The following is an 18,586-nucleotide window of genomic DNA, read 5'->3' as shown; positions in this document are numbered from 1 at the left end:
GTCTATGTGTGCAAGGTTCTATATGTGAGATGGCACAGAGATGGTAGAGATGGTTCAGTTCACATGGGCAGGGGTGGTATATATAAGCCTTGCCCATAACTTCCCTGGGATCAACAGCTGCTCTTGATATCTGTGTGTGATTAGTGCAAAGGTTTTTAAAAATTTGTTCAAAGCCACTGAGAAATTCATTTGCGTGTGGGAACCTACAAGAAAGAAGATTCCACCTAAACATTAGGAAGAACTTCCTGACAGTAAGAGCTGTTTGACAGTGGAATTTGCTGCCAAGGAGTGTGGTGGAGTCTCCTTCTTTGGAGGTCTTTAAGCAGAGGCTTGGCAACCATATGTCAGGAGTGCTCTGATGGTGTTTCCTGCTTGGCAGGGGGTTGGACTCGATGGCCCTTGTGGTCTATTCCAACTCTATGATTCTATTCTATTGTATTCTAACCTTGGCTTATTGGGGTTTCTGATCATGGAGAGTTTCCAAGTGTGTTCAGTGGAACATGCTTATTAAACACCCTTTTCATGCTTTCACGCTAATTGCACAAAGGTCTGAAGAGGTGCTAGTGTGCTCAAGGATGTTGTGGGCTGGGCTTGTATATGTGTCCCTGTTCCTCATGCTAGCAGCTTCGTGTTTTGCATGCTCAGGCAAACACTTGAACATGGCTAAGGAAGAACTGTGAAATTAATCAGGGATATGTCCAGGTACAGCGGTTACAGCCTACATATGGGGCTACGATAGGCCAAGCTAGCTTCCCCTATGCATTCACTGCTTGGTTGGCTGGTTGGTTTTTTAAAGGATTGTTATAAACCTTGAGTACAATAGCTGAGATATTTTTTTCAGTACAATGTGCTTGCTAGCTTTAGATTGTAATCCTAAGCACACTTAGTAAGGAGTAAAATCTCATTGAACTAAATGGGACTTTGTCCTGAGTAAACATGGTTGGGATTGCATGCACTTTGCTTACATCCTCTGTTAGGAATGAATAATATATTTTTTCTCCCTTGCCAAATCTTGTTACAATAGGACTCAAAGTCAGAAAAGGCTACCTTGCCCTTTTTTAAAAAAAACTAGCTGTTAATGCCATCTTCCCTCTGCTCATCTAACTAGCTGCAAAACTGCTTGTGGTTTTATTTCATCGCTTCCAAAGTTACATTTAGATTGGATTTTAATTTTTCCCCAATCTGCTGTAGACTACCTTATTATTTTGTTGCATTATAGAAATGGAAATGGTCACATCTCATCTAGCTCAACAGTGCCCCCAGCAGCCTAACAGAAAGAGCTATACAAAGCTGAAAGCAATTCTTTCCAGTTCTGTATTTTAGTATAGCCTATGAAGGCTGGAAAAACCCTCATGTCACGTTATGGGCTCAGCCCAGCTAGCTAATGCTTATACTAATGCCAATTTGTACAGAAAGGTGCCAGAATCTTGTAGTCAAAATTTCTTTATTAATTTTAAGATAACTTATCTTTTTCCCCTTCTCCTTCCTTACTTCCCTGTTCTAACCTAGTGGTTCTTCCCACTTCAAGTGGGTTAAGAGGGTGTGTGTGCGCGCACGTGCGTGCACGTGTGTGCAGAGTAATCCTATGTAGGTCTGCTCAGAAGTAAGTCCCACTGAGTTCAATGGGACTTACTACGATACGATAATCTTTATTGTCATTGTCCTATACAGAACAACGAAATTGAAAAAATCTGCAGCAGACATTCAAAAACCCAACAAGCCTGCTATCCCAGCCTGTTTAGCCCCCTAGAAACTCTGATACCCCATAATTAAATACAATATACTCCCATAGAGACTACCTTACACTGCATTTAAAACCAAAATCGCATTTGGATAGAAACTGTTTCTCAGGCAGCTAGTCCTAGTCTTTATAACCCTGTACCTTCTTCCAGAAGGCAGAAGCTGAAAGAGATCATTTCCGGGGTGTGCACTATCCTGCACTATCTCTGTAGCTTTCTTGTGACACCTGGAAGCATAGATTTGATCCAAGGTGGGACAAGTGCACCCAATTATTCTCTATGCAGTCTTTACAACCCTGGACAGCATTGTGTTTTCCCCTGACCGTGCAGCTCCCAAACCACACACACAGACCGTAAGTTAATACACTCTCAACAGCACAACGGTAAAATGCCATCAACAGGTCCTTTGAGAGATTATTTTTCCGGATAATACTACCAGGTAAATGTGGGCATGGTTGAAGCCTTGGGAGGGAAGAAGGCAAAAATTGGTTGCTGAATGGTATAGCAAGCTTTTCTAAAGTGCATCTGGGCAGCAAAAGGTCCTGGGAAAGCACTGCAGTATACACAGACTGAGAGGTGCATCCCAGGATCCATTGTGACATTGCACAGGGTGCTGGAGGCACACCCCTCAAAAGCGGCATTGGCCTTGGAGGCTGTGCATTCAGTCCGAGAGGGGCATCTGGGAGGATGATGAGCATCACCTATAAGGTGGTTGCTGCTGGTGAAAGAGCATATAACCTCCCTGAACACTCCAAGCAAGGTAAGGCTATAAATGCCATAAAGCTAAGAATATGACAGTTAATGAGAGGGGGATGTTGGGCTGCTTAAGTCCATCTGAAACTTATATGTGTGCATGTTTTAATATTTCTCAATTTATTTTTAGATTTCACTCTTAATTTGTCTTCCTCCGTCCAGCAGCTCATTATGACTTTGAGACTGCTAAGATCTCCTTCCAGCTCAACAGCACACCCATCAGCTCGACAGGCGGAGTTGCAAGAAGCTTAAAATGTTTCACCTGTCGCTTACTTCAATACCATCCGGGCATTACTACCACCAGGCAGCCATAAGTTGACAGCATCAACTTTATGCTTCCCCCCACCCAACTTATCAAAAGCTGTATTTGAAACTTGGGAGAGTTTAAATAGCATCTTCCAAAACTGTACTAAGAAAGGGAAGAGGGTATCTGTGTAGAGAAGAAAATAAACATCTCCACTGCTCTTCCCACGTGTCACTGGTACCGTGATTTGCACAAGCCTTATTGCTACTTCCTAATTTTAACATTCATGGTGAGGGGCAAATCTCATAAGGGAGAGATACCTTCCTGTGCAAGAGGCCTTGTCACTAACTACACATTAACAATTACCGTATTTTTCCGTGTATAAGATTAGCTTTCCCCCCTAAAAAATAATGTCAAAAATTATTTTCCCCCCCCCATTTTCTTAAATCTGGGCCCCCCAAAATAGGAGGCGTCTTATACATGGGGGGGTCTTATACACGGAAAAATACGGTATATGCCATTTTCTTCCTTTTAAAGCCCAGGTTGACTGAGAACGTGGAATGGGAAGAGGAACGTACCCAGTCCATCACCCTGGAACATGCAAGAAGAGATTTCTTCTCTTACTTGGACACAGTAGTGCTGTCAATCAGGGCAACAGTTTGGGAAATAAATCTGGGGTCCATTCACCAAAATGAGCAAGGGGGCCTCCAAACGCAGCGGGGCTGGCTAAGCACATTGTGAAGTGAAGTACATTGCCATCTAAAGAGTTCCCCAGAAGATCCACATTCTAAAATTAGCTACTGGCACCACTACAGATGAGGGAGAAATATGGCTGTTTCTTCTCCACCACCAATTAAAATACAGTGGTACCTCAGGTTACATACGCTTCAGGTTACAGACTCCGCTAACCCAGAAATAGTGCCTCAGGTTTAGAACTTTGCTTCAGGATGAGAACAGAAATCGGGCTCTGGTGGCGCGGCGGCAGCTGGAGGCCCCATTAGCTAAAGTGGTGCTTCAGGTTAAGAACAGTTTCAGGTTAAGTACGGACCTCCGGAACAAATTAAGTACTTAACCTGAGGTACCACTGTACCTGATTTTCACTTCCTGAAAGTATGCTGGAACTGAATCATAACTATATTTCAATATTTACAATTCCAATTTTGCAATGCAGTTCCTCCCATCAAAGAAATGTACAAAGGGTACATAATTAGGGGAAAGTGTGTGTAAAACTGCAGCTATTTGTGGTGAAAATAACAGAAACAGATGCATTTACATTAGGGAAAGTACTTGCAAAACACGTATGGAATTGTTAAGATTTTCCCATCCTTATGCAGCACTATTTGGGTCTAGTGCTCACTGAGGTTAAAGACTTCTGCCAGGTCTGTTCCACTGGGATCCCATGACTGAATGCTCCTTCACATAAAAACTAGCTTGGGTCCAAAGTATCTGAGATACAGTGGTGCCTCGCAAGACGAAATTAATCCGTTCCGCAAGTCTCTTCGTCTAGCGGTTTTTTCGTCTTGTGAAGCAACCCTATTAGCGGCTTAGCGCTATTAAAGGCTTAGCGGCTATTAAAGGCTTAGCGGCTATTAAAGGCTTAGCGGATTAGCGGCTAAAAGGCTATTAGCGGCTTAGAAAAAGGGGGGGAAGCGGGGGGAAATCGGAACACTCGCAAGACGTTTTCATCTTGCAAAGCAAGCCCATAGGGAAAATCGTCTTGCGAAGCAGCTCAAAAACGGAAAACCCTTTCGTCTAGCGGGTTTTCCGTCTTGCAAGGCATTCGTCTTGCGGGGCACCACTGTCATGCCTTCCTCTGAGTCAACCTGCCTGTGCATTAAGATCAGTGGAGGAAACTCTCCTGGCAGTCACTGTATTTAATGAGATGCATAGTATGGGGTCATGTGGATGAGCCTTTTTGGTGGTGGCTCTGCATCTGTGGAATGGCCTTCTTAAAAAGGTGCACCTTGCCCTAACTTTAGAGTCAGATACGTCATTTTTACTAATGCTGCTAATAATGTTTCTGCAGCTTGGTGCTGATAATGGCAAGGTTTCAGGTTCAATCACTGTGTAGGACAGCTGCACATTCCCGCATTGCAGGGGGTTGGACTAGATGATCCTCAGGGCCCTTCCAACTCGCAACTCTATGATTAGAATTATTTAAACATTTTGCTTATACAGTGGTACCTCGGGTTAAGAACGTAATTCGTTCTGGAGGTCTGTTCTTAACCTGAAACTGTTCTTAAACTGAAGCACCACTTTAGCTAATGGGGCCTCCCGCTGCCGCCGCTGCGCAGCCGCTGTACAATATCTGTTCTCATCCTGAAGCAAAGTTCTTAACCCGAGGTACTATTTCTGGGTTAGCGGAGTCTGTAACCTGAAGCGTCTGTAACCTGAAGCGTATGTAACCCGAGGTACCACTGTAATGTATTATATTTCATATTATCTTATTTTTGTAAACTGCCCTGTAACCATTTTTAGTGAAGGGCACTGTAGAAATCTCTGATAAATAAATAAAATACAGAGGTACCTTGGGTTAAGTACTTAATTCGTTCCGGAGGTCCATACTTAACCTGAAACTGTTCTTAACCTGAAGCACCACTTTAGCTAATGGGGCCTACTGTGGCTGCGCCGCCGGAGCACGATTTCTGTTCTCATCCTGAAGCAAAGTTCTTAACCTGAAGCACTATTTCTGGGTTAGCGGAGTCTGTAACCTGAAGCGTATGTAACCTGAAGCGTATGTAACCTGAGGTACCACTGTACTAGTTTTCTATGTGCATGGAATTTAATTGCTACAGAGACACATTCAGTCTCTGATCACATTCAGTGATCCCTCCCCACCTGTAGCCTTTAGTGATATAACCCACGTGGAATTCAAAGACTGACATGCTTGACCCTGTTTTATTGCATGCTTTTGAAAAAAGCATCATGGCTGCTTTCTTTTTTACTTCCCATTTATTTAGAAAACTAGGTCTCTGGACCAAGTCTTTAGCTGGCACAAAAATAAATGGGCTCCCACTGGCTGTAAGCCTGGCAATGATCTGCCATTTTAATCTTTCACTGCTAAACAGATGGAATGTTTTTAAAGAAACTATTAAAATATCACTGTTTATAAAGGAATATTGGCTTTTGATGTGGTTTCAAATCTCTGTTAACTTGTTATTTTAATCACGCAACTGAACATTGCTGGATAGTTTTGTGTTGTTTTTTTTCAAGCTGTGGCTTCTCATCTGGAGATGAAGTTCTTTTTTAATGAGAAATTGTTAATAAGTGAGTAATAATGCATCCAAGTCTTGCCATTCCCACTGCATTCCTGAAAACCCATCTCCCATTTCATCTCCTCCACAGTCAGCTTCTAGCCTCGTGTGAGTGACAGAACGTTTTTCTCCCTCTGCTGGCCATATTGCATTAGGAACTCTTATTATACCTAACAGCCGAACAGCACATTGGAGTAGACACTAGGGTCACCCACAGTGTGTGCGTTTTTTCAGCTCAGTTCCAGCACCTCTCAGGTGGGCACCATTGCCATTCTAAGAGAACAAGGGAGGCGTTCATGCTGAGCTCCGGTGCCTCTTTCTCTAGAAAAACAGCACTGGTCATGCGCATATGTTACACTGCACTGCAAACATGCATATGTGGTGGGGAAGCAGCACTGATCTACTGGCCCTGCTTCCAGCCTAAATGCATTCAGCATAATTTGCGTAAGGGCAACTGACATCTATACAGTAAGCACAATCAAGGAATTCTGCTTTTGGCAGAGTTCTCAGTTGTGGAGGTTGTGCTGATCAGTCTTAGGAATAGGGGCGCCATCTCATTCTCCTTATGTGCACTCAACATACATACTTGTAATCCATGTGCAATCCCAAGGTGACAGCCTCCCTGTGTCACGTTCTACTCTCTTTACCTAACAAATGTGGCTTCGCTTACCCACCACGCTGTCAAGCCCTCTGGCAGCATCAGCAGCTAATGATGTTGCGCAGGGCCTGGGAAATGCACAGCGTGAAGATATCACATCACGGGCAAGAGCCGGGGGGGAGGGGGGAGGGGGAGGGAAACCACACATTACAGGAGAGAGGGGAGAAAGTGCAAAACAGGTGTGTAATTTTCAAGTCATTCCATGTCTCCCGCAACGTGCAGTTTGGCCCTAAGGCTGTGTAGGGACCATTATTTCTGCGGAGAATCGGAAGCAACTTGCCTCTTGCCGTTACCATGACAACAGCCCCCATCCTGATTCAGTAACTTAACAATCGTACAAAAGCGAGCGAGGCAGGTGGGAGACTTGCTGCAGCTAGAACAAAAAGCAGCTAAAAATGGGAATCCCACAAAAGGGATTAGAAATACAAGCTAAAAGCTTTGGGGGCAAGGCCGTCCTAAGGTAGTGTGAGAAAAGAAAAGGCAGCACATCTAAATGTCAAATCTTTATTTCCTGAATTGTCCTGAAAAGGGGCCAGTAAGGTCCAAAGCATGTTGGAATGATAAATATGTTTTCACCTTTGCTTTTTTGCCACTACTTGCAGGACAGTTATGGCAGGCTAGTTGCAAGGGGGGAGAGAGGAGAGGTGCGTCTGTGTGCTAGAAAAGGGGAGTGTATTAATCAATCAAAAATGAATGAAAATAAATTATATGTTCTTTGAATGGAAGGACACAGTCCTAGCACAGTGTGGAGTGACTTGATGATTAGAGAGCATGGAATTTGGACAGCATTCCAGATGCAAATGTTGAATATTTTCTATAGGATCTAGAGAAGATCCTTGAAAAGAAAGAAAGAAATCCATTGTGTAAGTCTGTAATGTTTGAAGCTCACTGTTTGCCATACAATGCTTGCTGTGGATTTTGATGCCGCTAACATTTGGAGGTGACCTGCAATTAAACCCCATAGCAATTGTTAAAGAGAAATTTACCAGAGCCTAGGCCCAAACCAATCTTTCCGCAATGCGCAGATTACAAACGGCTCTTCGGGGAATTTGGAAATAGGTTTTTAAAGAAAACGTGTGTTTCATCCGCACAATGAACACCAGCAAGAGCAATTTAAGTGTTCCTTGAAACCCTGCTCTGCTGTGACGTGACTCACCTTTGGCCTCACCTTCATATGGGACACTGCCCACCAGCTGGCTTTTTCCTGCTTCCCCAAATTCATTAAGTATGACCCCTTCCATTAAACTGCCTTTATATTAAGCTTTGAAGTTTTGGCTGTGCAATCACACGCATGCACATGGTCCAATTGCTATTCGTCTAACAATGAACACATGTTTTATTGGCTTGCTTCATTTCCAGCTCATTAAACACAGCTGGGCTTCAATAAGGGATAACAGTAATAATAAAGGAATGAACTAGGGAATGTTTAAATGTATCTCTATACATCTATCACAGGGTGCGGGGATGGCTTTCCATGCCATGGGATGCCCTGCTGATCACAATACCCAGCACATAAGCTTTTCTGAGCCTGTGCATTAAAGCAGAAAAAATAAAGAAGACAGAGAACTTGACCCCCTGATCTGAAATCACAACTGTTGACTAACTCTGCAGCCACAGATGTTGTTCACACTGCCCTGTATCTCAGCTTATGGCAGAGCTGTCCATGCCTGGCATTGCTGCAGCTGAAAAGGATTGGGTTTTATTTCTCAGTAGTAGAACCTAAATCACTGCCGTGGTAACACACAACCCTTAGACCATAGTTTCTCCCAACAATATACATAAGTCCGCTAGCCTTCCATCATTATATCTGTATAGGAAATCTTACAACAAGTAGGGGCCATGAGAAGACACATGCCACCCCCCAGCAACATCCCTGTCTGCTCCACCGCTCCCTTCCTGGCATTGAGACGGAAGACCTGAAGGGGGCATTCAGCCAAATCCATCTAGAAATCTCCCCACAATCAGACTTCCGGAGGCGGCGCGAAACGGCAATGGCGGTCCTCTTCAGCTGCTGAAGAGGGGCTCCGCGGAAAAGGGTCGTGCGCTGCGGCACAGCGACGACCCATCCAGAAAAACCACGGGTAGAGTGAGCCCGTGGCCGTGGGGTTCGGCGGGCACCAGGAGCGACCTCGGAAACGCAGAAGGGACCCCGTAAGGGGCTCCGGAACGTGGAAGGGGTAGCGGTGCTGTGAATCCATCGCTCTTTCCGCGGAAGTGAAGCCGCGCGGCTGCTGCTGCTGAGCGCTGACCTTTCTTCTTTGAAACATCTGATTTGAAACAACATACTCGTGAGTAAGAAATCTGAGACCTTATTGGAACTTAAATTTGTGAATTTCGGCTGAAAGCGGGAGACGCTAAAAAGGAAGTCAGTCTTCCGGCTCTGTTTAAAGTGCTGAGCAAAGACTTATTAAAGCGGAAGCGTTGAAAGGAGTTTAAAAGAAGTTGGAATTTACCTTGCAAATTCGGATTTAATTGTTTAAAGGTGAAAGAAAAGCTAAATCTGTATTATAAGTGGTTAGAGACTGCGATTTCTCTTCCTACCTTTTGTGGATTATAAAGCTACGAAACCCAGCTCTCGGGCTGTCTGGATATAAAGTAACATCAGATTGTGGAAACTGTATATAAAGCGTAAAGTTATATTGGGCCACTTTGTAACCTATAAAGAAGGAACTGTTGCATGCACCTCTGGAAAGAACTTTTATTCTCTGCAGTTAAAAAGTGAATTCAGAGGGTCCCCCCCCCCCTGTTTTGGATTTTAACTAACTTTTCTTTCTGGGAACTTAATGGCGGAAATTCTTTATCCTTCTCTTTAATTTCTGGGGAGCTCCCCCTGCTGGATTGTGGAATTATTAGTCTCTGGGAACTGCTGATTGTTTTGGAATTTTTTACGTCTGGATGTTTACATTTTGAATTGCCTTTCCCATGGGATTTACAATTTAACCTTGACACTTGGACAGCTGTGGAATGAGTGGTACAGCAAAAACAAGGGCTGCCAAGAAAGCAAAACAAACTGAACTGTTGCAATCAACGCTGCCTGTGCAGCCACGTAGATCATCTGTTCCAATTGTGACAGGTCTGCAAGAAGGACAATCCATACAGCCAGCTTTTGGTGATATGGCTGCAGGAGGGCTAGACCCTGTCTCTAAAGAAATATTGGATCAGCTGGCTGCATTAAATAAGAAAGCGGATGAACAAGCGGCAAAATTTGAGGAACAAGCGGCTAAATTTGATCAGGTGACAGCTACAATTAATAGACTGACAGACCAAGTCGCTTTAAAAGTGTTTAAAAGGATTTAATCACACTGGGTTACATCTAACTAAGTTCTACTCAAAGTAGACCCACTAAAATTAATGAAGCCGATTTCAATATTCCTTGCAGAACTAATATTTGATACAGCCCAAAGTTTGTAAAAATGCAGAATTGCTGGCTTACACCAAAATCCCATTATTCCAGTATCTCCATGAGTCTCCAATTACTCCATCACAGTCAATGGCCAGCAGGAGGCTCACAAGCAAGAGATCATCAGGTCAGGAGCCACCCAGGGAAGATTTCAGGTCGAGGTTGTGATATGGTTGCTGCTGGTATTGGTCCAGGTTTTATAAATGCTAATTTTTCACTACTGTTTTCACTACTTATTTATTGAATGGCTGGCTGTTTAACACTGAGTCTTTTTGTAGCCAGCCATTTTTAGTGATGGTATTTTGTACCATTTTTATGGCATGTTTGTTTGTGCTGCTCCTGTTTTTTTATGTTTTTATATGGATTTTATTATTTTAGTGAAAAATTATGTTGGGTGTCTCCGAGTATGGGAGTAACTCATAAATGTTAAGACACACATATATACCCCAAATGTCAGCAATAGTACAACTTTCTCAGAAGTGACAATAAAAGTGTTCTAAGTTTAATGAGGGGAACACTCAACCCTATGGTCCTCAAAGCACTCCAGAGTGGGTTATTGAGGTCAGTGTGGCTGTCATAAAATAAGGCTTTTCAGGACTCCAGCCAAATAGTAAAATGCACTGAAGTCAACAGGATTGCACCCAAGTTCCTTATTGTATACTGAAAACAATAGGACATTTCCTGGAATATCCTAAAATACTAACATAAATAATTGAAACTGAATGGCATTTTTTAAAAAACGAGCTAAGTACATTTTGTGACTAAGTATCATGGTTTTATTATTATATTGTGCCTACTTGCTATTTTCTAAAATTTCATAGTCCACAAAGGGTTTCCCCAGCCATTAGGATGAATTATTTATTCACCGTATATCTGTTCCAAGTTCTAAAGTGCATTATGAAGTGTGCATAAAACTTTGATAAACTATTAAAAGAAACCTATGGATACTACTCCCATTAAAAGGTGTAATATCTGAGAAACCAGTTTCCACCATATCTTTCTATCCCAACCATTTGCATTTTTACAGCTTGCTTCCGGCATTCTCTCTAGCTTTCCCATAAGATGAGTCTTATTTTCACTGATCGTGAAGCTTTTTATGTTTAAAACGATTAACTAAAAGACAAAATGGCAATCGGGTGGTTAAAGCAGAAACAGAAAGATCTAGAACAGGCCAACCGGCAAACTGAGTCCTTATCAAATTTTATTGAAGACATGGCAAAAAAAACCCCCGCTCAATATTTCACCCATTGTTTTCAACAGTTACGTAATAGAGGTTCTCAGGCAATTGGTCATCTAGGGCCTAGAGCCAGCCACCTACATACAAATACCACTCAATTTCTGTTTTGAGTTTACACGCAAGAAAAACAGCAATTGAAATCCCAGTGCTGGGAATATTCAGAGCCACTTTTGTAAGGTGCAATAACTTTCACTGGCATTATCAATGAAACCTAGCAGGCATATTCTGTAGGCTCAGAAGGTATTCATTATTTAGCATTGGACTAGAGACCTCAGTGCCAACTGACACTTCATAACACTTTGTATAAGGGACTCAGAAAAGATGAAATAAGTGGAGGAATTGCCCAGCAACACAGGACACTGGGGATTGTCTGTCCGTAATATTCAAAATAGTGCAGCAAGTTTAACCTTAAAAACCAAAAAAATAATGGTAATCACACCCTTGAGTTATGTAACTTTCATATTACAAAAAAAGTACAGCTTTACCTGTGGCATTGTCCAATAAGTAAGGGCTATTTTGCACATACGCGTTTGGAAATTTAAGTGATGGTCTACGACACAGATGCAGTGCCAAAGAACTTTCATATCTACCCTGATGTATCTGCAGTGGTACCTTGGTCTACAAACAGCCTAGTTCATGAACGATTTGGAATATGAACACTTCAAAACTGGAAGAAGGTGCTCTGGTTTGCGAACTTTTTTTGGAATCCGAACGTACTCCAGGGGTGCACCTCTGTTTTGAGTGCCACACTTTTGTTGTCCGGCAGCGGAGAAGGGGTCATCACGGCGTTTCCCACAGCTGCAAGGGAGGGAAGCTGCGTACCCACAAACCAGCTGGTTTGCGGGAGCGCAACTCCCCCCCCCCATGCTGCTGCGGGAGGAACATGCTCTAGGGAGCATTTTCCGCATCGGGGGAGGAATCTGTGTGGATCCCAAGTCAGCTACTGATTGATTGATTGATTGATTGATTGATTGTGTGACTGCGGAAATGGATAAAAGCACCCCATCCAAACAATGACTATCATCAGTGCAGGTAAGAAAAAAAATTAATTTTCATTTTTATCATCTACTATACTGTTCTATTTATTTTATAGTACAGTACATTGATTATTGCTTTCATTTTATGGATCAATGGTCTCGTTAGATAGTATTCATGTCAAATTGCTATTTTAGGGGTTCTTTTTAAAAGTCTGGAACAGATTAATCCATTTTGCATTACTTTCTATGGGAAAGTGCACCTTGGTTTAAGAACATTTTTGTTAAGAACAGACCTCTGGGACGGATTAAGTTCATAAACCAAGGTACCACTGTACTCTCAATTTACATGCTCAGGAACTAGTTATCAAGATTAGAGAATTTGCTGTGTAAAGTTAACCTAGGAATTTTAGGGGGGAGGGGCGTTTTTTAGTAAATTCTCTAGAACTATGCATGCCTTTTTCCTGTGCTGTGAACCTTCTACAAAACACAGCTGATTAAGTAGATCATGCCACAGCCTAGTTTTATTAGTTCTGTGACAAAGAACAGTTCTGAAATGATCACAGAATAAAATCCTTCATCTTGGTTGTGTTACTTTTGTTGAAGATTATAATACAACCAGATATATCAAGCATGCCAATCGATTCACCCGTAATTTAATAAAACCCAGCAGTGTGAAAGGAAGGGATAAGTTAAGTTCACATGATTCTTATTTTTCTGGGTGATTTTTTAAAATATGTAGACTAAAATCTGCAATGTAAGAAAAGCTGAGCATAGAAATGAATAATTTCTATGCGCGCCCACATGGCTCTTTTATATAATGTGATCTTAACAAATGTACATGGTTGTAATACATTAAAATATAGGGTTACCTTTGTCTCTTCAGACTAAAGGGCAATTAATGATTCCCTCTGAAATACTGACATCATTGAAACTGCTGTTGCAAATGCACTTGAGGCAGCTTTGTCTCATTGTGCTGTTTTTTATAAAAAAGTTAATAGTTCATACCACATCAATAAGTCATACATTTTGCAAACACCTAATGGGCTGCTATGGTAAAGAGGCCAGAAAGCATTTCAAAAACCACAATATGATCATTCAGCCCCTTTCCCTCCAAGAGAAACAAGATACTAGTTTAACTTTCTTTCTTAGTTCCTTTTTTTTAAAAAAAATAAAGTTTTAAAAGTCTTTAGAAAATGGAAGGTTAAAATTGCACAGGAAATCCTCTATTTACATAAGCCAAGTCTATGCAGCTAACATGTCGTTCAGTACCATAATGATAAAAGCTGCATAATATTGCTTCATCCACTGAGGCTAACCTGAAGGACTGAAGGAAGGATTTTCAATGAGGATTAGCATGAAAAGTGGGATCCACTACAAATTAACACCCTATAGAAATAGTTTTGCTGGTTGAAATATTCCCAGTGCATGTGACTATAATGTTTCTGCACACTGGGACTGAAATGACATATGACTTAATTCAATTTGCCATCTGTCTTAAACAAACAGGGATGTTATTCTCCAAGAGATGTTCCCCCCGATTCGTTTCCACTAAAAATCCTGCAACTGATGCTTTATTACGGCTGAACATGAAACATTGTATTCTGAGGTCTGAGACGTGGCTCAGATTTACCATCACCAATAAATAATACAGAGATGCTTCCACAGTGCTCTATCTGTGTATGGGCAGCACGAACACCTGCTCTTTAGACAGCACGTTTACCTGCAAATTTTTGTACTGTTCAATTAAATGCATAGACAGAAAGACATACTGCCAGGCGCTGCATAAAACAATGTTGTCCTGTCAGTGCAAGGAATTCTGCCTGTGCAATGGGACCTTCTCCCTGCTGTCTTCATATATTCCCCAATCGGCTCTGGGTACCCCCCAGAACAGATTACGGGGGAGCAAGGAGACGAGAGGATACATTGTGTAGGCAGATATCCTGGTGCTAATGGGGACAACTTTGTTGGGTACAACTCCGGATGTTTTGGACTAAAATATGCATAAGCCCCAGAAAGCATGGCAAATGGTCTGGGTTGATGTAGTCCAAAATATCTGGAGAGCACGTGGGTTGAGGAAAGCTGCTTTAAGCTGCACCACATTGGCTGGAAAAGGTGGGATCATGTTAACATTAGCTGTGCAGCAATGCACAACTGGCTTGTACAGTTTTGCTTTGCCGCAGCAGCTACATGCCACCCCAACCACAGAACTGCCGGCGTAACCACAATCCTATGGCTTGCAAAGTTTCTGGGCTGGGACTGACATAACCTTGTCTTGCAAGTCCATTTCCCTGTTTGAAAGTGCATCCCAGAATCTTTCCCCCCACTTTTTGTTGTTCTAGGGCAGCAGCACTGGGAGATACAGGAAAAATGCAGCAGAGGACACACTGCACAATCCCAGAAATGGAAAAGCATGTCACAGTAAACTAACAGGAAGGATTTGAAATCGGCGGGACCAGAAATTCATGGAAGACTGGAGTAAATTTACAGACTATTTGAAAAGTATTTGTGAAGAGCAGACAACGTTTGTTGATTTGCAAGAAGTTTTGTGAGGAGTATTATTGGAAGTATTGCAAAAATGGAGAAGGGGAAGGATGATTTGTTAAGAGATGTAAAGGCAATATAAAGTTAAGAAATGCATAAGAAGTGGTTAAAATGGTGGATCATCAGAGGTGCTGATGGAAGTCTAAAAAGATTGTATAAGTGATAAGTTTTGTGGTACATTTTATAATTTATATGTTAAAATCAATAAAAATTATTTTTAAAAAAGAAAAGAAAGAAAAAGCATGTCACGGGATACTGGGAGACACGCTGCTATACATGGATTTAGTAGCATACATTTTTTAAAGGAAGTCTACAAGGAATTAGATGTCCTGTTTGAAAAGATGCCTACATGGGGACAGAGCTCTCTTTCAGCCTAAATTGCCTTATTCAGTTTTAGGAAACAAAATGTATGAATTCTGTTTGAATTCTTCTGTTAAGGGTAGCCCTATTTAAATAGCTTCCATCCCCTTTCAGCACTGCAGAACTCAACTCAGCTTCAGAAAGCTGCACAACCAACACATGGAGAGCTCCTTAGGCATTGCAACACTGTGTTTATGTAATTCTGAAAATCTAGTTTATACTACATAAATATTTCCATAAAGCATTTATAAAACCCATACTTCACAATAAACTCTCTTTCTTAAGCTTTCAGTTCAAACACCATAGCAAGATGCTGAATACCAATAAATGTTAAAGTTGTTCATTTGGCAATCTAAAAGTACCAATTTCCATTATGTTTTTAACTATGCCTATGCTTCATTTTCAGCCCGTGTCTTCAGCTAAATATCTGGTTACTGCACTGAGCATCCAGCCAGACATGTCAATTGAATAGAACTTATTCTGTTTTCAAGGCACATTGATATAAGCTTTCATTTCCTTCCTTTTTCTAATTATCCAAATTGGTTGTTAATTTATCTGCACAAGAGAAGACAATGATTAGCCTAGCATGAATGTAATCTCCTTTCACTCGTTTTCTGTCCTGCTCTTAATTTGACTGACATGCCTTTTCAGCAAAGCATGTAATATCTAGTATTCCACTTTGCAGTTGTAGAAACTTGCCCCAAGGCCCTTCATAAAGTTTCTGTACCAAAAACAACAATTTGCCATGAAGTCAACAACTAATTTACTTTTCTTTAAGCACTCCACAGTCACAATCCGAATTCTTCTTATGCATATCAAACGGTTTTCTCCCTTTTACTCACGAACAGCAACTTCTTAAATTGGATGGGAGCTTGAAGTTCATGTGAAACGCTGCCCTACACACAGCTACAACCTCACACCTTCAAAGCAGCCTGCTATTAAATTACATTGCAACACCCACCCCACCCACCCTCTGAATCCAGGGGCCAAGCATTGCCCTACAAGGACCGTCAAGTGCTGGTCCTTAGTATATTTCTCACTTTGGGTGAAAGGAGTCCTGAGTTCATGCTTCTCTCAGCAGCCATAATAGGCAGAAGCTCAACATAAGTAGGTTAAGTAGGGAGTCTCAGGATTTTTCAATCTGCGCCAGACCACAGAACATTTAGAATACGGCTTTTTGCCTAATTTCGCTCACCAGATATAGCTAATTAAATGATCACTTACAATTGTTACAAGCATCTGTGTGACCTGCGCCGAAGGAGAGAGTATGATGGCAGAGTCTACTGGATTTTGAGGGATCACCCATGAATGCTTGCTGAGAAGAAATGTCCATGTTGAGCTTGACCTGGTTTTCAGGAGTCCTTGTTAAATCTGAATTTGGCAGGTTCACGCCACGCACACTGTCCTGGTAAACTAGAGATGAGTTTGATCTGTTGAGGCGGTTTAATGACATCTGTACTATGGCTTCATTTAGGAAGACTGAATTCTCACCACAAAAACAGTCCGACTGGTTGTGCCCCATGATCTGTGCAAAGAAAATAAAAAGGGAAATCTAAGCAACTCAAAGCTCTATCCTATCCTCTGACGATACACTCCTTGGTATCATCAACCAGCTTCCCCCAAGAGCAAAGATTCATAAGAAAAACCAGTCTTATCCATCTGCTTCCAGGAAGAGAATCAGAGAGAAGCAAAGTTTACATGGTGCAAGAGAAAATATAACCTATTTCTGTGGGAAGCCTACTTCTGCATTGACATGTTTAGGATTGTTCTCTGGTTGCTCCCCATCACCCTCTCTTCTCTAAACAGCAAGGCCTGTCAGAATGGTACTACTCATACTTGCTGTGGTGTTTGCCCATTCGTTTAGAGCCTGTCTGTACAGGGGGGAAAGAAAGGGTTAAAAATGTAGACCAATAGGAAAGCTGGAGGCGGAGCCTACACGTGTATAAAAGGCTTACCCCGAGGTTTGTTAGAGTTGTTGGTGGGTAGTTAGTTGGTTTTAGTGGGTTGGCTGGTTGGGAAAGGCAGTTGGAGAAGCAGTTGGCAGGCAGTTGGAAATAGAGAGACAGGGCAGTGGGTTCTTGAGTGAGGGGAGGTAGAAGAGATAGAGAGAGGAAAATAGGACTAAGAAAGTAAAGAGTAACGACGTTTGGAATGCTGTAAAAGTTTGTTTGTGTCTGAAATAAAATGCACTCTTCTTTATTACCTTGAGAACCTGACTGAGACTGAAGTGATTTTACCGGGGAGGACCTGGTTGGTGGTAGATTAGTGGTGTACGGGTCAATATCCGTGAGACGACCGGGGGCTCCGTACGAACGCCACACTTGCATAGATGTAGGGATGTTGCAAAAAGGCCTTGGCCTCGAATCAGTCATTTCAGCCATTAGTACTTCCCCAATATCCTTTTGTGATTTCCTGTTTCACTATTTTATTTATTTACTAAATTTCACAGGGTGGTTCATGACATAAACTAGCTTTCACCAACCTGGTGCCCCCCAGATGTTTTGGACAACAATATCTATCAGCCTCAGCCTGTATTTGGGTCCAAAAATATCAGGAGGACACTGGGTTGGCCAAGGCTGCCCTAAACAATATACAGTAAGTGGGGCAAATGCAGTAGTGGAGAGAATAAGCTGAAAGAGGAGTAGTCCCTGTTCACACCTCACCTCAGCCATGAACTCGCTAGGTTGGTTCAGAGGCACATGGCTCTCTCTCAGCCTCAGCATCCCCTCTGCAATGCAGGGACAATGAAACTGTCCTCCCTCAAAGGGCTTTGGTGATGATCCCTAAGCTAATGTACGCTAGGCAACTAGGGAAAGTGCTAGATAGCCCAAGTAATGTTCTTCTGGAGAAGATGCATACCTCATTGTTCCCTGGGGAGATCACTGCAGGCAGACTGCTCTGGCGGCTGTGCTTCCAGTGACGCAAGATCTTCTGCTGCAGCCTGACTGTGTCCCTCTCCTTCCCCACCATCCTCTGGCTCTCCCTGAGCCTCTCCAGGTTCTGCTGGTAATCCTGCAGCTGGATGTCCAGCTCTCCCTGGTTTTTGCAAAGCAGCTCCTCTCGGTTCAGGCACTCTTTCTCCTTCTCCAGCAAGCAGGTCTCTCTCGCCTCGTGTTCTTGCTGCCGCTGCTCACACTCGCGGTGCCAGCGCTGCTGCTCTTGCTGGAACTGGTGCTGCAGCTTCTGGATATTCGCGAGTTCCTCTTTGGGTTTGAAGTTCCGGTGCTTTTCTTGCTCCGGGAGGGAGGTGCTACGGAAGCTGGGACTCCAGCTGGACCTTTCGTGTTCCTGCAGGAGCAGCTTATGGATCTCAATGTGGCTGTCCTGGATGGTTACGGCTGCCTTTTCCCCAAAAGACAAACATAGCATCAGTTTCCATTAGACTTCAAGGTGCAAATGGAAGGGACATCATTTAAAACCTTA

At 42.5% G+C, this 18,586-nt stretch overlaps 1 protein-coding gene across 2 annotated transcripts in view; it reads right to left on the bottom strand.

The window, feature by feature from the left end:
* The window catches only part of ARHGEF28 (Rho guanine nucleotide exchange factor 28), a 148,311-nt gene that overhangs the window by 19,003 nt on the left and 110,722 nt on the right, over positions 1-18,586 (bottom strand). For both annotated transcript variants that reach the window (XM_081212475.1, XM_081212476.1), the window contains exons 34-35: positions 18,023-18,505; positions 16,388-16,688 (exon numbers count right to left, since the gene is read on the bottom strand). In XM_081212475.1, the coding sequence (XP_081068601.1) occupies positions 16,388-16,688; positions 18,023-18,505 (784 nt within the window). The remainder of the gene's footprint in view (positions 1-16,387; positions 16,689-18,022; positions 18,506-18,586) is intronic.

The sequence above is a fragment of the Podarcis bocagei genome (assembly GCF_964188305.1).
Source record: "Podarcis bocagei genome assembly, chromosome: 11".
Classification (NCBI taxonomy): domain Eukaryota; kingdom Metazoa; phylum Chordata; class Lepidosauria; order Squamata; family Lacertidae; genus Podarcis; species Podarcis bocagei.
The sequence above is the reverse complement of the archived record's forward strand: the minus strand, read 5'-3'. Positions and strand labels throughout refer to the sequence as shown.